Raw genomic sequence first — 20501 nt, 5'->3', positions numbered from 1 at the left:
CCTTGTTTGGCTTGCAATGTTCCAGTTCGTGTACTCTCTGGCGCGTCCCGGCCTTGGGGCAGATGCTGTTCCTGCCGTCCCTGGCTTTCCGGCTGCTCTCGCCTCTGCAAGCAGGATCTGTGCTGATCCCCTTTGCCTTTGCAATCTGCTCGTTTTCCAGCTTCCCTTTCAACGAAATCCCCTCTGATTTTTAATCCTTTAATGCCGTTTGCAAAACCACGGTTCGAGCACGTTTCTGCGAGGTTCCCCCCCCCCTTTATATAAAGTTCTGCCTGGGTGGGGAACCTCAGGCCCGGTGAGCCAAGGGCGGCCCTCCGAGCCTTTCTATCTGGCCCTTGGAATATTTCCCAGGCCACACCCCCTCTTCCTAAGCCACGCCCCTCTCTGGCCCTACTTTCTGTCTCAAAGTGTGTTTGCCTGGCAAGGAGGTGTCCTCAAAATCTGGTCTTACCTCTTGTACAGAAAAGTAAGACTTTTTTTCGTGCCAAAATGCATCGCTTTACACTTGTTGAAGTCATCTCTGATGAAGGAACAGAAAGCAATAGTGCCTAAAGGGTGATGTGGCTTCCTATGTGGGTGGACTTAGACATTTCAGTTTCACTCTGCCTTATATTCATCTATATGTATCTACAAGTGATACAGAACAACAGCCACAATGCTCTGTATGGTGCCCTCGTGATGTGAGACTACAACTCCCATCAGCGCCCTCAGGATCTTCAGGGATAAGCGTTGTAGTTTGGCAACACCTGGAGCTCACTTTATTGGCAATGCCAGCTTTAAAGTAATATTTGTGAGCCACCCCAAAAACTCTCGAAAAAGCGAACTCCAAAACTTGGTAATACTTCTGAAGCTGGATGTTGTACTTTTCTGTTCTCTTAAAAAAAAAAAAAAAAAAAAACAACTTGTGACACTGTTTGGTCCTAATATAGGTATTGCCCACCTGTGGATTTAGGTAAGTTAAGTGTCTAGAATTGCAGCCAGTGTTAGAAACTCAGATATATAAGCTAGGCACCAAATCGCACCTTAGCTCTAGGTTACAGTTGTCACAGCGGAATGTCTATTTGCCAGGGGGATGGACTGTATGACACTGGGGTCCTTTACAATGCAACCAATGCTTGACTATCACTTGCTCTTACATTTCATTTGTCCCAGCATGCAAGAAAAAGCAGCACACACAATGGAAATGGAATTAACTATGGACTAAGGCAGAGGTTTTTAAACTCTGGTTGCCAACCTGGTGCCCAAAAATCTTCATGTAATTGCAGCTGGACCTGCCTGTGGAATTTCGAACACCGATTGCAGCCTGTGTCTCTTTATAAGTCTCTACTTATTGTTTGGTGCTTGTTTCGTTAGATGGTTATAATGAAGCGAAAAAAAGAAAATAAAACCAATTATTTAAGAAAAACGCACTTTGCACATGCTCAGCGGCACGCCCGCGTTATTGAAATAGACCTCACAAATGTAATCACTGATAATAATTTATATACCGTTTACACGCCCAAAGGAGCTTCTAAATCGGCTTACGGGTTTAAAATCAATACCGTTACGCTTCTAACCCCGCACCAAATTAAAGTATGCGCCAGTCTCCCCAAAGCCGAGTCCGCGCAGGGCGCGGCGGGAGAGGTAGTTCCCGCTGCCCCTGCTTAGACCGGCGCCTTATGGACGAGGACTCCACCTCCCGTCGTCCCTTGCGGCGGAGCGTTCTCACCCCTCTCATTGCTCGCGCGGGGCGCGCCGGGAGCCGTAGTCTCGCCGCCTTTCCTCGGCCGCGCGCGCCCCATGTCGGCGAGGCAAGTAAACAAACTCGCTTTCCCGTCGTGCCCCGCGGTCGAGCTCACAGAGGGAGGGAAGGCCGCGGCCCCGTCGCTCCTCTCACGGGCCAGGGAGGGTTGTGAGGAGGAGGAGGAGGCGGCGGCGGCGGACCAAGATGGCGGCGTCGGGCTCCGGGGCCGCGGCGGCTACGGGAGCCGGACCAGGCTCCTCCTCGTCGTCGTCGGGCGGCGCTGCGGCCGCGGGGGGCGTCGTGGCTGCGTCGGCCGCGGCAGCCGCCGCCGCTGCGTCCAACCCCCGCAAGTTCAGCGAGAAGATCGCGCTGCAGAAGCAGCGGCAGGCCGAGGAGACGGCGGCCTTCGAGGAGGTGATGATGGAGCTGGGCACCACACGGGTAAGGAGGAGAACGACGAGGAGGGAGGACGGGACGGGACAGGTGAGGGTGAAAGGCCGCCTCGCCGCCCGCCTGCCCCTCGGCCGGTCCGTCCCTGAGGGGGCGCTGCGGAGGAATGGGGGAGCCGACTTCCGGTGAGGGGCAGATATAGGGGGGTAGCGACATCCGGTCTTGGGGGTGGGAGAACGGGGTGGGAAGGGAGCCAATGACGGGGCGCCGACTTGGGAAGGGGAGGGCGTGGATTGGTTGAGGTCCTGGGGTACAGCATCAGTTAAGGATGGGTGTGGAGGGGGGAACCGGGGTGGTGGGGAGCCAATGACAGAGTTGGAGCGCGTGGATTGGACTAGGCGGGTGTGAGGTCATGGGGGCATCCTCAGTTGAAGATGGGCGTGTGAGATAAGGTGATGATGATGTTAGGTCTCTTGGAGGAAGAGATGTTGAGTCTTAAGTGCTTAAATGGGTGAAAGTGGGGGGTTTGTTTTGGGGTCATGGGGGGGTCATAAGGGGAGGGGGTGCTGAGAGAGGTCATGGAAGCGCCTTAGGGAAGATGGTGGTGGCTGTAAGGATGTGAATTGGCGGACACACTTGGTTGGGTGCTGTCTTATTTATCTATTTTCTAATAGATAAATGAGAGGGGCGCGGGTGGCGCTGTGGGTTAAACCACAGAGCCTAGGATTTGCCGATCAGAAGGTCATCGGTTCGAATCCCCGCGACGGGGTGAGCTCCCGTTGCTCACTCCCTGCTCCTGCCAACCTAGCAGTTCGAAAGCACGTCAAAGTGCAAGTAGATAAATAGGTACCGCTCCGGCGGGAAGGTAAATGGCGTTTCTGTGCGCTGCTCTGGTTCGCCAGAAATGGCTTAGTTATGCTGGCCACATGACCCAGAAGTTGTACGCCGGCTCTCTCGGCCAATAAAGCGAGATGAGCGCCACAACCCCAGAGTCGGTCACAACTGGACCTAATGGTCAGAGTTCCCTTTACCTTTTTAAACGATAAATACGTGGGTCTCTTCCTCCACAATAACCCTGTGAGTTAGGTTAGGCTGAGAGGCAATGACAGGCCCAAAATGACACAGTGAGCTTCATGGCCAAGTGGGGATTTGAACCCTGGTCTCCCAAGTCCTAGCCTAACCCCTGCACCAAACTCCTTGCCTCAGGTCGACCAACGGCATGCAACCCACCCACCCTCTGGAAGGTTACCCAGTATATTCCTTATAGTATATTCTCTTGTATTACAATTTGAATTCTGTGGAATTCTCCAGTTCATTGCCCAATCGATGGAGTTCTGTGGAATTCAAATTGCAATTTGATAAAATTCATAGGAAATACTGTTAAGGAATCATCCAGCATCTAGCATAGCACATTACGATTGCAGCAACAGGCAGGAAAACCATTACGTGGTCTGCTGAGACCCTGAGCCATTTTTAAGTGGTCTGCTGGGATGAAATGTTTGGGAATGGCTGGCTTAGGATGTAAATGAGGGTGGAACTGTCTGTAGGAGGGCAATGGCTTGAGAGTTGGCTGTGAATGAATCAGGTTATGGAGGGACCTTATCTAGGGGTATGGTCTAGTATATTTGAGGTGGGTGTCATTAGTGGGCTACTGCAGTGTAGGGGACTTGTGGAAGAGTAGTATTCTCAGGACTGAGACCATTGTGGAAGCACACTGTTTAGGGAAGGGTGGGGGGTCATTGAAACACTCGCATAAGGAAAAGCAAGGGAGAAGGAGAATAGGGAGAGTTTGGCCTGATTGGGTAATGGCATGGAGCACTCCATAGAGGAGGAATCTGGGGGAGGGATGTACTGTAATAGGGGAGGTGGGGTTGATGGGGACACCACTGTGTTTTACAGTATAAAATGCTTAACTGCTGAAATCAGCTACAGATTTTGATGAGCATCAGTGCAAATCTTCCCCACAGACTGGAACGTAGGAAGCTGCCATCCACTGAATCAGACCACTGATAAATCTTTCTTAGTATTGACTACCCTGCCTGGTAGCAGCTGCCTAGGATTTCAAACAGAGTTCTCTTCCAGTCCTACCTGGAGATCCCAGAGATTGAACCTGCAAAGCAGATGTCCCTTCCCTTGGATAGGGCAGACTGGTCTATCTAACATGGGTAGAGAGGGCACTTGGGATATAAAGTGTGCACAGGTGTATTAACCATGAATTGCCATTCACAGAGGGCTTAGGTCAGACCTAAGCAGCATAGTGAGAACAAGCTTCAGGCCTTGCTGGCAGAAGGGGGACTTGATGCCAGTATCCCTGGGTTACTCAGAAATCTCTCCCATCCTCAGTTTTTTAACAACTGAATATCCTAAGCTGAACATGTCAAAAGTGGCTCTTATACGTTGAGTAGAGACTCTCTGGTCTTCTGGATACTGCCTCATCAGCCCCACCCAGTATGGCCGACAAGCAGGACTGATGGGAGTTGTAGTCCAGCAATATCAGGGCGGCAGGTTCTTCCACCCCCTCTGTAACAGAAATCCTCTTGCTTGAGTTTTCTTCTACCATTGTTTTTGGGTTTCCAGGGAGGAATGAGTCTCTCCTGACAGACTTGCTGAGGTCGTTGGTTCATTCATTTATCTCCCTGCGTGATTCTCTCCCTGATCGTGATTAGGGCCGTGAAATGTGGTGAACATCTGGAGATACATAACCAACTAGGAAACATTATTTCGACAATTGGCTTTTTTTTTTTTTTGCTTTGAACGATGCTTGGGGAATATGCTGATAAAGTTGTCGTCTTCTCTCTGGCTTCTGCAGTGCTCAAGGCAAAATGTTGGGCAGGTTCCCCCCCCCCCTCTTCTTTTCATTCCGCAGATCTGGAACAATCTCCCACGGGAAAGAGGGGGAAAGTCTGCTCCCCGGAGATGGTTAAAATTAGATTGGGCAAAGGATGAGAAAACGCAAAAACAGCGGCCTGGCCCCGGTGGGGGTGGAGGGGCACATCAGATGTGGCTGTCTTGGCGAGTTGAGTTGGTATCACTTGCCAAGGTTGGGTCAAGCTGGAGCCCTGGGGGATTTCTGTGCCAGGAGTCTACCTGGAGTGTGTATTACGCACCTTCAGATCTGTACAGATTTGGGGACTTAAGAGTGGCACTCAGGAAGTGCTTCTCCGTTTCCAGCGAAGGCTTGCCATGTTAGATCAAGCCCGGAAGGCCACACCTGCACCATACATTTAAAACACTACGATACCACTTTAAACAGCCATGGCCTCCCACAAAGGATCCTGGGAGCTGTAGTTTATCAAAAATTCTGAGAGTTGTTAGGAGACACCCCACCCCCAGTTCTCCTCAAGAGCTATAATTTCCAAAGTGGGTCAACAATCAATCCCTGTTCCCAGGGAATGGTGGGAATTGTAGCTCTAGGAGGGAAATGGGGGGTGTCTCCTAATGACTCTTGGCACCCTTAGCAAACTACAATTCCCAAGAATCTTCATCCTGTCGACTTGGGGTGACTTCCCAGCGTTTGGCCACTAGGTTGGAGGATCCACTGAGAACATCACTGGAGAGGTCAGAGGGAGAAATGGAAAACTCTTTGCGAGGCCTGCCTGAGCTGTCCAGACACCTGAGAATTAATTTAGGTGGATTGCTTTTCTCCATTGTGTAGGAACTTGTTGGATACAATCCTATGTAAATTATAACATTACATCTGCTCAGAGTAAGGCCACTGAAATTAAGACATGAATAGACATGACTAACTTCGCTTCATTGATTTCAGTTGGTTTTCCCTGCGTGGAAATTAATTGGATTCAGCCCACTCTTTTTCATAATGACATCCCACATATATGCGAAGTTTGTTTGACTTCTGCCAAACCACATTTGTGTGAATCGAAATGGTGTGATTGACAAGCTGGAAAGTGTGCAGAGGAGGATCGAGGGTCTGGAAACCAAGCCTTATGAGGACCGGTTGAGGGAATTGGGTATGTTTAGTCTGGTAAAAAGGAGATATGATAGCCAACTTCAAATATCTCAAGGGCTGCCACATGGAAGATGGAGAAAGCTTATTTTCTTCCACTCCGGAATTGTAGGACCCAAACCAATGGCTTCAAGTTACAAGAAAGGAGATTCCAGCTAAACATCAGGGAGCACTTTCTGACCATCAGAGCTGTTTGACAGTTGAATGGACTCCCGTGGTGGGCTCTCCTTCCTTGGAGGTTTTTAATCAGAGGTTGGATGGCTGTCTGTGATAGATGCTTTAGTTGAGACATTGCAGGAAGTTGGACTAGATTACCCTTTGGGTCCCTTCCAACTCCACAATTCCATGAAAATGTGCATGTGTTATGGGGAAGGGAGGTGAATCAGTAAACTTTGACATGGAAGAGATGTCCTTTCCCCTAACAGCAGACGTCTGTTGGCTTCTGCCAAGGTCTTTGAGATATCAACAGCTGCTCCTCCAATCCCCTTTCATCATCTCGGACCTTTTTGCATGCCTTGTTGTTGTTGTTTAGTCATCTCCGACTCTTCATGACCCCCTGGACCAGAGCACGCCAGGCACTCCTGTCTTCCACTGCCTCCCGCAGTTCGGTCAAACTCATGCTGGTAGCTTCGAGAACACTGTCCAACCATCTTGTCCTCTGTCGTCTCCGTCTCCTTGTGCCCTCCATCTTTCCCAACACCAGGGTCTTTTCCAGGGAGTCTTCTCATGAGGAGGCCGAAGTATTGGAGCCTCAGCTTCAGGATCTGTCCTTCCAGTGAGCACTCAGGGCTGATTTCCTGCTAACCATAAATTTGTCTAATCCATAGTTCCAGCCTTCCTGAACCAGATTTGCAAATATATCAGTGGAAGTTAGTAGCCAGGAACAGCACTGACTGGTCCACCTGTTAACATGCTGGTCGCTGGTGTCAAATCAGTGGCCTGAAGTAGGGCATGGAGAAGCCCAGCTATCTCCCAAGGTTATGAAAGTTCTCCTCCCTTGGCTGTGTATTCATCCCAGGTGACCAAGCAAGGTATGGTTTAGAAGCCTGTCTTGATCATGGGTCCTTTTTGTACTTGAACCAACGAAACCCTCAATGACTAGAAACTTGAAGCTGGCAATATTTACCCAGCCCTTTGCTCTCTTTTGCCTAAAACTTGGCGTATTCCCTTAAGAAGGTTGTGGATAGCTGGGAATCTTAAAAACTCTTTCCAGTTTTGCTCCTTGGCACCCCTTTAGATATCTCTGTGCAGTCATGAGGTCTAGTGACTTTATTTTTGCATAGAACACGAAATCTCCCTTCCGTGGAATCCGACTCCTGTGTCTGCCGCCGCACGCCCCGATTCGAAAAGGGAGGTGACGTCACCTCACTGCTTCGGGGCGGTGTTGATGCGCTCCCCTGTTTGCGCAAGAAACGGCTGGTTAATTTTCACCCGACGGCAGGCCGGCAGGTTGGTTAGGCTGCGAATTCTATACCTCGAGGGGACGTGCTCAGGTGTTTTCCCTCAAACCAGTCCTTCCAGAAAGGCTTGTGATAGGCAGGATCCCCTAGGTAGATAAAATGAAGCAGAGATCCATCCTCAGGGCTCCAAAAGCAACCCACCCTGCGGCAAAACAGGCCAGATGCCAGTTAGCTAGTTCAGATTTGCCTCCCTCTTGTTGGGTGAGAGGTGGATTTATGAGCCAGTTAAATGTTGCACCGTGACGTGCAGAGAACCTCGAAAACATAAGCGCAGGCTCTTAAGCGCTAACCTGGACCTGCTTCGTGGGATATACAGTATAAAAAGGTAAAGGGACCCCTGATCATTAGGTCCAGTCGTGACCGACTCTGGGGTTGCGGCGCTCATCTCGCTTTATTGGCCGAGGGAGCCAGCGTACAGCTTCCGGGTCATGTGGCCAGCATGACTAAGCCGCTTCTGGCAAACCAGAGCAGCGCACGGAAACACCATTTACCTTCCCACCGGAGCGGTACCTATTTATCTACTTTCACTTTGAGGTGCTTTCAAACTGCTAGGTTGGCAGGAGCAGGGACTGAGCAATGGGAGCTCACCCCGTTGCGGGGATTCGAACCGCCGACCTTCTGATCGGCAAGCCCTAGGCTCTGTGGTTTAACGCACAGCGCCACCCGCGTCCCATTGATATACAGTATCGTGTGATCCAAAGAGCTGCTTTGTATTGACTCAGACCATTGCTCCATCTAGCTATCTAGAGATGCACCTAAACGTTGCTAGACTAAAACCCCCACTGTCAGCATCCCTGACCATTGGCCAAGCTAGCAGGGAATAATGGCAGTTGGCTGCTCCAACCTGGAAGATCTCAGGTTCTTCTTCCTTTTGCCAACACTGCCTGGCAGCGACTGACCACGGTTTCAGGGAGGAGTCTTTCCTACCTGTAGATGCTGGGGCAGTGTTAGAAACTCAAGATATATAAGCCAGGGGCCAAGTGGCAAATCCGCTGGTCGAAGTCCTGTGCGGCGGAGGGGCGTGGCTTGTGGAGAGGGGGTGTGGCAAGGGGATGAGACACCTGTAGGGAAAGTCTTGAGGGCTGGAGAGAGAAGCCTGGAAGGCCGCATCTTGTCCTTGGGACTGAGGTTCCTTGCCCTTTGCATAGACAATACAGTGATACCTTGGTTCCCGAACAAATCGGCTCCCGAATGCCACAAACCCGGAAGTGAGTGTTCCGGTTTGAGAATGTTTTTCGGAAGCCAAACATCTGACACTGCTTCCACGGCTTTCAATTGAGTGCAGGAAACTCCTGCAGCCAATCGGAAGCTGTGCCTTGGTGGTTTTCAAACTATTTCGGGTGTCAAACAGACTCCCGGAACGGATTAAGTTTGAGAACCAAGGTACCGCTGTACCGATCTACACCGACCAAAGATCTGATCTTTGGACAACTTCCTGTGTTTATACGTTCCATTTCCCTTTGTGGACAGTGGTGGGTTCTCTCCCCACTTTAGCTGAGCCTGCAAATTTGAAGCAAGGCTTCCTGGTTGGAGGGTGCGATTCTGGCTGGCACGAGCCTCCCCAGCACCTCTCCTCTAGAGGGTACCTTCATACGCGCTGAGAAAAACTCCAGGAGAGGAAACGGGAGATTCTTTCCGTTCTTGCACAAGTCAAAGGCGATCCTAAATGTCAACTGCATAACATCAATAGCGACGAAGTGGCTCTAGTTACTGGTGGCTCATTTTAAAGCGCTGCTTTTTAGCTTTAAAGCGGAGATGTGGAAATCCATGTTCCTACAGCTGCTGCTAAAGTCCAGCTTCCATCAGCCCCAGCCAGCCAGACCACTGGTCAGTCCTGATAGGAGCTGTAGTCCAACCAGACATGGAAAGCCACAAATTCCCAATCTTGCTTTAAAGCCCAATATGGCCTGGATCCAGGATAACTTGAGGTGTGCCAGCTCCCCATATATGACTAAGGTAAAGGTAAAGGGACCCCTGACCATTAGGTCCAGTCGTGTCCGACTCTGGGGTTGCGGCGCTCGTCTCGCTTTATTGGCCGAGGGAGCCGGCGTACAGCTTCCGGGTCATGTGGCCAGCATGACTAAGCCACTTCTGGCGAACCAGAGCAGTGCATGGAAACGCCGTTTACGTTCCCGCTGGAGTGGTACCTATTTATCTACTTGCACATTGAGGTGCTTTCGAACTGCTAGGTTGGCAGGAGCTGGGACTGAGCGACGGGAGCTCACCCTGTCGCGGGGATTCGAACCGCCGACCTTCTGATCAGCAAGTCCTAGGCTCTGTGGTTTAACCCACAGCGCCACCCGTGTCCTGTTCCATATATGACTACAGTGGGCCAATTAGGAGTCTCTGTTTCAGGTTCTGGCAGCGGGAGAAGCAGGTGCTGGTGAAGGCTGTCAGGAATCATAGCTCAAAGCATCAGGTCACCCTGGTCGTATAAGGGATAACTCAGTTGGTAGAGCATGAGACTCTTAATCTTAGGGCAATGGGTTCGAGCCCCACATTGGGCAGAAGATTCTTGCATTGCAGGGAGTTGGACTAGATGACCCTCATGGTCCTTTCCAACTATACAGTTCAATGATTCTATCTGTGCCCATGTGACTAGAGGCTGTTGGGAGCTGCAGTCCCCACAATGTGTGGAGGAGGTCCCCACCTTCTAATTATTATTATTATTATTATTATTATTATTATTATTATTATTATTATTAAATATTTATATTTCCCCAGTGGTTTCCCCAGCCACTCTGGGCGGCTCCCAATCGAGTACTAAAAACAATACAGATTTAAATGTTAAAAACTTCCCTGAACAGTGCTGCCTTCAGATGTCTTTTTAAAGATAAGATAGCTGCTTATTTCCTTCACATCTGATGGGAGGGCGTTCCACATGGCGGGTGCCACCACCGAGAAGGCCCTCTGTCTGGTTCCCTGTAACTTCACTTCTCGCAATGAGGGAACCTCCAGAAGGCCCTCGGCTCTGGACCTCAGTGTCTGGGCTGAACGATGGGGGTGGAGACGCTCCTTCAGGACCGAGGCCGTAGTGGGAAGTTGGCCCACCTATAGGGAATGTTGCAACAGCAGATTCCCTGCATTGGTGGTGGGTTAGAATGAGTGACCTTCAGCCAGGACTCCTTCCAACTTGATGATTCAATAATAATACTGGGTCGGAACAAGGGTTCATCTAGCTTAGCGTGAAAGTACTGGCGAGCCCCTGTGTGCTGTGTCTCTGCCATCTGCTCACTCTGAGGTATACTGCTCCTGGGCATTCAGGTTCCATTTAGCTACTAGCTGCCCCTCTTTACTCCCATTATATTGTCCAGCCCATTTTCTTTTAACGAGAGGGAGGTTTGGAGAGTAGCAACAAGGGTGGGGGGTTGTTGTTCAGTTTTGGCACACTCTTCCCAGTGAGATTCACTAGGGCACCATCATTAAGACTTATTTCAGCCCCAGGCAGAAATATCTCTTCTCTTCCAGGCATTTTGATTAGTGATCATTTTGCTGGCTGTCGACGGCATGTGTTTTCTGCTGACCTTTTATTATTGCATCTGCCATGTCATTTACTTCATGGCTTCTCTCGCATACCCCCCGATCTTTCAGTGTGGCTTTATGCCAGGCGTGGGGAAAACCTTGGCCCTCTCTCCGGATGTGACTGCACTACAACTCCCAGCATCCCTGGCTGTTGGGCCATGCTGGCTGCTGGGAGTTGTAGTCCAGCAACATCTGGAGGGCTTTTTAAGAACTTGGAAGTCTCTTGAAGAACTCTGCATGGCGAGTAATAATAAATCAGAGCACCAGTTAAATCACCTTTCTTCCAATGGATTCCAATCCTTTCTTTGTTACTGCCTGAGATTTATACCATGGCTTTACCCTACGAGTGGTAAAAGATCTGTGTGTCCTTCTGATGTTCCTTTTCCTCCGCCACAACCCCAAAATCAAACTCTGTGCTTAATCTAAATTATGCAGGTTGTGGGCGCCTTTGCATAGGATCCCTCAACTGCAAGCACTCTGGGCTGTCTGGGTGATGGAATGTGATGGTGAAAGTTGGGAAATGTGGAGGGGACGGTTAGATGGTCAAAATGATAAGTTTGGAGAGGGAGGGGAAGAGGCAGGAACCAGTCACTCCATGCTCTCAGAAGTCTCCCTCTGCTATCTTATAAAATCTGTGTCCTCCATATACAGTGGTACCTCGGGTTAAGTACTTAATTCGTTCCAGAGGTCCGTTCTTAACCTGAAACTGTTCTTAACCTGAAGCACCACTTTAGCTAATGGGGCCTCCTGCTGCTGACATGCCGCTGTCACCACACAATTTCTGTTCTCATCCTGAAGCAAAGTTCTTAACCCGAGGTACTATTTCTGGGTACCACTGTATTGGCTGAGTGGTAAGCAGGACCAGAGGCAAAAGCGGGCAGCCATGTTGATGATAGTTTCTTGCACAGCCTTCTATGCCAGTGAGAGGCATGGTCCGAGTTCTAGGACACATCTCAGCCAGGCCAAGATGAAGGCGGGTGCAAAGCAGGCCTGGTGAGGAGGAGTATGGCCTGAGGAGAGTCCTGAGGGCCAGAGAGAGAGGTGTGGAAGGCCGCATAAGAAGGGCCTGCTGGATCAAACCCAACGGCCCGTCTAGTATCCTGTTCTTACCAGTGTTAGAAACTCAGATATATAAGCTATTTGCCAAATGGCACCTGAAACCCAGGTTACAGTCACCGCAACAGAATGTCCAGTCACAATTTTTTACAAGATTTTTTAACAATTCAGTCGCTCATTCCAGCAATTACAGTAATTTCTGCCCCCCCCCCAAAAGAACACGTGAACGAATCAACAATTCACATCGGTGACACATTTTTAATGCCACATTTTTAATCGCAGTTGTCAGTTGGAAACCACAAATGTAAACGGGGCAATCTTACTTTGAATTCAACCAAGGAATGAATCTGTGGTACCCGAAATCACAATAATTGCACAGCACAGGGTGGCAATTTTACTCTTCAAGTTGTGCCATAGCGCCAGCCAGCCGACGTGCACGGTAGCAATTTTATTCTTGCGCTGCAGCATGCAGCCAGATAGTGGAGATGTCGGTCATGGTACCTGCAGCAAGACATTTCAAATTGGTCAATTGTTCATTAGTTAATGAATTGGAATTGTCCATTAGTTAATGAATTCTGGAAACAGATTGGTATAGAAATATCGGGAATTGTGGGTAGGAAGGTGGAAATATCTAAATTAATGGTTCTTATTAGCCTGAGTAGCACCGAGCTAGAAACGAAAGAGGAATGTAAATGGGTAAAATTGGTGGTAATTGCAGCCAGACAGGTTATAGCGAATAACTGGAAAAATGCAGAAGAGCTAGGGGTAAACCAATAGAGGAAAAAACGGAAAAATAATTTTAGAATCTCTTAACTGTGAAGATACACAAAATGAAAGGTTTTAAGGTCAGTGAGAAGGAGGAGGATTGGTTGGAGAAGATATTATTTGAGCAGGTTTGAACAATTTGGGGCAATTAAAATGTTAAAAGTTAAATAAACCTTGTGGAGGGAGGAGTGTTGATGCATATAGAATTGTACATATGGTTGATTTGAATATGTTATTATTCATTATGTATACCCAATGTATCAGCCACCTGGGTGGTTTCACTGTTTGTGTTTTGGTTGTTGGTAAAAAAAATAAAATAAAAATGTTTATTAAAAAAAGACATTTCAAATTGGTTGCAAGTAGACCATTCCCAGTCACAAAACATGCCTGGCTACCGGGGAATTTCGAACACTGGTTCTTACAGTAGCCAGACAGCATATCCCAGCGGGGAAGTCACAAGCAGGATGCGGGTACAAGAGCAATTCTCCCCACTTGGGTTTTCCAGCTAGTGGTTTCAACACACCCACCACCATGGAACTTACCTGACTCTTGGCTCAGCTACCCGAAGGGAAATTGGAGAGATTTCTCTCCCACCGCCCCCATTATAGAATCATAGAATCCTAGAGTTGGAAGAGACCACAAGGGCCATCGAGTCCAACCCCCTGCCAAGCAGGAAACACCATCAGAGCACTCCTGACATATGGTTGTCAAGTCTCTGCTTAAAGACCTCCAAAGAAGGAGACTCCACCACACTCCTTGGCAGCAAATTCCACTGTCAAACAGCTCTTACTGTCAGGAAGTTCTTCCTAATGTTTAGGTGGAATCTTCTTTCTTGTAGTTTGGATCCATTGCTCCGTGTCCGCTTCTCTGGAGCAGCAGAAAACAACCTTTCTCCCTCCTCTATGTGACATCCTTTTATATTTTGAACATGGCTATCATATCACCCCTTAACCTCCTCTTCTCCAGGCTAAACACACCCAGCTCCCTTAGCCGTTCCTCATAAGGCATTGTTTCCAGGCCTTTGACCATTTTGGTTGCCCTCCTCTGGACCCGTTCCAGTTTGTCCGTGTCCTTCTTGAACTGTGGTGCCCAGAACTGGACACAGTACTCCAGGTGAGGTCTGACCAGAGCAGAATACAGTGGCACTATTACTTCCCTTGATCTAGATGCTATACTCCTATTGATGCAGCCCAGAATTGCATTGGCTTTTTTAGCTGCCGCGTCACACTGTTGGCTCATGTCAAGTTTGTGGCCGACCAAGCCTCCTAGATCCTTTTCACATGTACTAGAATTTGCAGAGCGGAGGTTGTGGGGCAACCCTAACCCACCACAACAAGACTGCAGTTGCAAGATTAGAGGGCTTTAAGGAAAGGATCGAAACAACTGCCTGCTTAAACTATTGCCCTGGCTGCCCACATTTTACCGTGTTTGTATTGCAGGGCCACTGGGAGAACAGGATGTTGGACTCAATGGGCCCTTGGTCTCTTCCACTAGGGTTCTTCCTAGATTCTTATGTTTGTGTGTTATTGAGGGGTGATGGCGGCTTAGACGAGGCCCCCAAAACCTGGTTCTAGTGCAGGGAGGAGTTTACTTCTCCGGGGAAGTTGCAGCATCTACTGTCTTTATGAAGTTCATTTTTATCACCCGTTTGAAATTCATTTATTTTTATTTAGCTTATAAAATTTTATGCTGGTTAATTGTTTAAAAAGAAAACCCTAAAAGTGGTTTACAAAAAGAATAAAACTATAAGTAAAGACAGAAGTTAAACACTTCATAAAGACAGTTAAACACAGCTGTTTAAAACATTGTTTTGAAAATTAAGATCAGCGATAAAGCGAAAAGCAGATTGAAACACGTGAATGTTTTACATAGAGCGCTCCGATCTCTATCTTCCTATGTGCGCAATGTGTATCCATTATATCTGTCTATGGATCTGTTTATTGATTAAGTGGTATATAAACCTTGCTGAATAGGAATAAATAAATGTTCTGGCACTGAAATGGCTTTTTTCTTTTTGCTTGAATCACCGATTTAGCTCCAGGCCCAGAAGCTGCGTTTGGCGCATAGTCGAGGCCCGTACTATGGCGGCTCTTTACCCAACGTCAACCAGATTGGGAGCGGCACCTCTGAGTTTCAGGTAACTGGGGACGCCTCAGAGGCTTCTTTCCCGAATTTTGTTCTCTTTCCACAATGTGACTGAGCCTTAGATAAATGAGGGCAGAATTGGGTCCAACTGTCTGCCCCCCCTGAAGCCTCTCCTGTGCTCTTGAATAGCCAGGGGGCCAGTTGGAAACCTAACAGGTGATTTTTTTCCCATCTCTGAGCTGGACCTGTTGAATTAGTGACTCAGACAGTTGCACTACACAACCCTGCTGTGAAGTGGATCTGATTTTTCTATGGTGCCCCCAGCAGAAGTGTGGGAGGCGGTAGTAAAGGAGGAGTGCTGATTAACCCTGAAGTTGTAAAATCTCCTTTCCGACCTATCTATAGGAGTCTGTATGTGAGCATGATTTTCCCCACCCTCCTGGCTATAGGGAACAGTCTCTTTCTTTGGATCAGGACTGAGGTGGGTGGGGGTTGGGAAATATCTGAAATTCCGAGGCGCTGGCATTTAATTTTTGACATACCAGCCCTCTAAGAGCAGGCTGATAAACATCGTAAATCGGAAGGAGGGTTGGCTTGTGCCTAGTTGTGTGGGTGTGTGGGGTTTTCCCCTGATCAGTCCCTCGCGAAGGGTTGGGCCACCCACCGTTGCCTGTGTGTGGTATGGTATTATTCTCACTTACCTTTCCCCTCTGTCTAGGAGGACGCTTTATGCTCCAGAAAACAGGGGTGTTAACTGAGAGATGCTATTAGAATGGGCAGAGGTGTATGACTGAGCATCTGCCAATAATAATACAGTGGTACCTCTAGTTACGGGACGCAGGTGGCGCTGTGGGTTAAAGCGTCAGTGCCTAGGACTTGCCGATCGAAAGGTCGGCGGTTCGAATCCCTGCGGCGGGGTGCGCTCCTGCTGCTCGGTCCCAGCACCTGGCAACCTAGCAGTTCGAAAGCACCTCCGGGTGCAAGTAGATAAATAGGGACCGCTTACCAGCGGGAAGGTAAACGGCGTTTCCGTGTGCGGCTCTGGCTCGCCAGAGCAGCGATGTCACGCTGGCCACGTGACCCGGAAGTGTCTCCGGACAGCGCTGGCCCCTGGCCTCTTGAGTGAGATGGGCGCACAACCCCAGAGTCTGTCAAGACTGGCCCGTACGGGCAGGGGTACCTTTACCTTTACTACCTCTAGTTACGAACTTAATTCGTTCCGGAGGTCCGTTCTTAACCCGAAATTGTTCTTAACCTGAAGCACCACTTTAGCTAATGGGGCCTCCTGCTGCTGCCGCGTGATTTTTGTTCTTATCCTGAAGCAAAGTTCTTAACCCTAAGGTACGGTACTATTTCTGGGTTAGCGGAGTCTGTAACCTGAAGCATCTGTAACCCGAGGTACCTCTGTAGTAGTAGTAGTAGTAATAATAATAATAATGGTAATAATTTGATTTATACCCCGCTCTCCCTGGCCAGGACCGGGCTCAGGGCGGCTAACATCAAAATATATAATACGTTAAAAACATAAAAGTCAAACAAATAATTAAAATACAGCTTAAAATCAGATTAAGAGCAAAATAAAATGAGATGGCAACCCATGAATTATAACTATGGGGGTTGGGGACATTTAGTGATCTTACACCTTACAATGCTGATCAAAACCTCTAAGAACTGGAACGTAGGGACTTGCCTTTATATTAAGACAGACCATCTAACTCAGTACAGTGGTACCTCGGGTTACAGATGCTTCAGGTTACAGACTCCCCTAACCCGGAAATAGTACCTTGGGTTAAGAACTTTGCTTCAGGATGAGAACAGAAATTGTGCTCCGGTGGCGCAGCGGCAGCAGCAGGAGGCCCCATTAGCTAAAGTGATGCTTCAGGTTAAGAACAGTTTCAGGTTAAGAACGGACCTCTGGAACGAATTTAAGTTCTTAACCCGAGGTACCACTGTATTGTCTCCACCAACCGGCATCAGGCCTCCAGGGTTTCAGGGAGGGAGCCTCTTCTGATTCCCAGCCCTACATGGAGAGCTCAGGGATTGAACCCACGGCCCATTTCCACGTAGCCCCAACCGTTTATGTCTATCCTTTTTCTCTTTTCTCGATGGCACTAAGAGCAGAGCCTAAATCCGGGCACCATTTTTAGAACACGTTTTTAATTGATTTTTAACATACAGGAAGATAAAATACCCTTTTTTAGTTATACGTAAAAGGAAAACGAAACCTAATTACAACAGATAGAATGTGGATTGAAGTCAGCTTTCCAGGCAAGCACATGTTGAGGAGTAGTAGTAGTAGTAGTAGTAGTAGTAGTAATAATAATAATAATAATTATTATTATTATTATTTATTATTTATACCCCGCCCCTCTGGCTGAGTTTCCCCAGCCACTCTGGGCGGCTTCCAATCAAGCGTTAAAAACAGTATTTTTGTTTAGGGATCTACTCATATAAGTGCATCAGACAAACATCTGAATCATTAAAAAACACAACACCCACCCCTTTCCCATTCCCCCCCGCCCTCCCGTTTCAGGGGTAAGAAAATTGAGAACGCTATAAAGGAGGCTTGAACATGGTTAGGAATCAAATAATCCAAATCTGCTTAAAAGCTTGAGATGGAGACCATCCACGTTTCTGTATATTAACAAACGTCACAAAATTATACCATGCTGATATATAAATAGATAAAAGTGGCCCTCTTCATTTGAATGCCCACTTTTGAAGTAATGCAATGCAGGAGTGCCAACTTGAATAAAATATTAGGGGACAGGTAAGTCCCACATAATCAATCACACGATGCAGTGCATGCACACTATTTAAATTGCATCCTCCGTCAATGTTTTTTTTTTGGGGGGGCAAAGACCCCTTGGCCCCTAGGAAATTGCTCCTATAATGCAGTGCACCATACCTGTGTTTCCCCATTTCTCCTCTGGAGATCCTGATTCTGAAACCCCTTAAAAAGGTAAAGGGACCCCTGACCATTAGGTCCAGTCGTGAACGACTCTGGGGTTGTGGCGCTTGTCTCGCTTTATTGGCCGAGGGAGCCGGCGTACAGCTTCCAGGTCATGTGGCCAGCATGACTAAGCCGCTTCTGGCGAACCAAAGCAGCTCACGAAAACGCCGTTTACCTTCCCGCCAGAGTGGTACCTATTTATCTACTTGCACTTTGACATGCTTTTGGACTGCTAGGTTGGCAGGAGCAGGGACCGAGCAACGGGAGCTCACACCGTCACGGGGATTCGAACCGCCGACCTTCTGATTGGCAAGTCCAAGGCTCTGTGGTTTAACCCACAGCGCTACCTGTATCCCTCTGAAACCCCTTGGGTGCCTTTAAAAGAGGATTGGACAAATTCACGGAGGGGAGAAAGAGAGCTGTCTATGGCTGCTAGCCATGGTAGCTGTTCTCCTCCTCTGCTGCTGGAGAAAGCAATACTTCTGAATCTCAACTGCTGGAAGCCACAGGAGGGGGAGAGTTGCTGCCATGCTCAGGTCTTGTTCTCCACAGGCGTCTGGTCGGCCACCGTGAGGACAGGTCGCTGGACTCGGTGGGATCTAGCAGCCAGGCTTCTCTTAAGACTTCTCCTAAGGAAGTTAGATTAGCCTCAACCAGAGCCAGGGCCTTTTCAACACTGGCTCCAGCCTGGTGGAACGCTCTGTCTCATGAGACCTGGGCCCTGCAGGATCTGATTTCTTTCCGCAGGGCCTGTAAGACAGAGTTGTTCCAACTGGCCTTTGGCTTGGAATCAACTTGATCCCCTCCCCCTCTTTCCTTTTTCCTTTCTCCTTCTGTGGAGGAACTCCTATTTGGGGACTTCCCTGGCTTTTTTTCTGGCCCACGTAGGACCTGTCTGGATAGTTGGCCTTGGTGAAGATTTGACGTTTTCATCCCCAAAAAAGTTTTTGATTTGCGTTTCTGCTGAAATGAGGCTGCATTTTAATGTTGTATTTTAATCTTATTTTTAAGTTGTATTTTAATCAATTGTTTTATACCTGGTGTTAGCCACCCTGAGCCCGGTCTTGGCTGGGGAGGGCGGGGTATAAATAACATTATTATTATTATTATTATTATTATTATTATTATTATTATTATTATTATTATTATTTCCTTTAATTCTGCTTCCACCCACTCCCTTCTTGTTTCCGTCCAGGGTCCCCTCCATTCGCCGCTGGACTCTGCCCGCGGCACGCGGCACCACGGTTTGGTGGAACGGGTGCAGCGAGATCCCCGGAGGATGATGTCTCCGCTCCGCCGCTACATGCGTCAGATATCCTTTTGGCCTCCTGCGTCTTCTCCTGCACCGCAGGTGTCCCCTCCACTCCCCACCCACAACTTTCCCCGCTTTGATTCATCTCAGTGCTGGGGATTAAAGAGCATTAAGGGAAATCGAACCAAAAAAATAGAAACCAATGCACCACTCCATCTGTGGAGTCTTGCTCTAATGGCAGCAAACTCCCTCCCCATCAAATCTCTGAGCCGACTTCTTCCTTAACCTTCTGCTCACATCGACAGCTCCCCCTACAGCCCTGCCTACGTTTCGCCACCGGCCGAACCCAGCTGGAGGAGGTAAAGCTCGTGCCGTCTCTTGAGTGAGGTCTGAAGCCCCCACCCCCCCACTGTGAAAACCTCCATCTCCTTGCCTTTTCTTCTTGGCCAGATGCTGTCGGACTCCATGAGAGCCAGTGTGGTGTAGTGGTTAAGAGCGGTAGCCTCGTAATCTGGGGAACCGGGTTCGCTTCCCCGCTCCTCCACATGCAGCTGCTGGGTGACCTTGGGCCAGTCACACTTCTCTGAAGTCTCTCAGCCCCACTCACCCCACAGTGTTTGTTGTGGGGGAGGAAGGGAAAGGAGAATGTTAGCCGCTTTGAGACTCCTTTGGGTAGTGATAAAGTGGGATATCAAATCCAAACTCTTCTTCCAATCCCTATTGGTCCCAGTCTGCATGGTTGGTGGGCAAGGATGATTGGAGCTGTAATTTACAACCCCCTGAAAGGTTGCAGTCCATAACTCCTGGCTTTAAGCTCCCTTAAGCATCTTTTTGCATGGAAGAGGAGAGGCACAGCTAATATCTATGGGCGGGTAGAGGGAAGTAGCCAAAGCGATGTGCACTGTGGGTGTTGTCAGACTCTCGGCTCCCATCATCCCCCGCAGCCAACATGGCAAACGAGCTCCTTCCTAGCGGATGCCCCAAACAATCAGGGATCACACATTAAATGCAGGGATGGGGAGCCAAATGTTGTTGGACTCCAGTGCCCATGATCTTCAACCAGCATCGCCAAGGATCAGGCATGCTGGGAGCTGTAGTCTAGAAACCTCTGGAAGGCCACTTGGCACTGTTGGCAGGGAGACTCTTGGTCAATTCTCAAAGCTCATGGGGTCCCCCTGCGCAAGTCACTCTCCTGCTCAGCTTGACCTGCTAGAGATGGCAGGTGTGAGGGTACCATTCTGTATGATCTCCCCTGCTAAAAAGGGTGGTGTCCAATGTTAGGCCTACTCGCAGTAGATTTGCTGAAATTAATGGTCATGTGTAACTTAGGC

General features: G+C 48.8%; 1 protein-coding gene across 1 annotated transcript in view; it reads left to right on the top strand.

Moving 5' to 3' along the window:
• The first annotated feature begins 1454 nt into the window (after nucleotides 1-1454).
• Nucleotides 1455-20501, top strand: part of CRTC2 (CREB regulated transcription coactivator 2) — a 40672-nt gene continuing 21625 nt past the window's right edge. The window contains exons 1-4 of the mRNA XM_083715650.1: nucleotides 1455-2164; nucleotides 14916-15017; nucleotides 19114-19232; nucleotides 19470-19529. Coding sequence (XP_083571776.1) covers nucleotides 1928-2164; nucleotides 14916-15017; nucleotides 19114-19232; nucleotides 19470-19529 — 518 coding nt within the window. The 5' untranslated portion in view covers nucleotides 1455-1927. The remainder of the gene's footprint in view (nucleotides 2165-14915; nucleotides 15018-19113; nucleotides 19233-19469; nucleotides 19530-20501) is intronic.

Source organism: Podarcis gaigeae, assembly GCF_964106915.1.
Source record: "Podarcis gaigeae genome assembly, chromosome: 16".
Taxonomy (NCBI): Eukaryota; Metazoa; Chordata; class Lepidosauria; order Squamata; family Lacertidae; genus Podarcis; species Podarcis gaigeae.
Note: the sequence above shows the minus strand (reverse complement) of the source record. Positions and strands in the feature narration are given on the sequence as shown.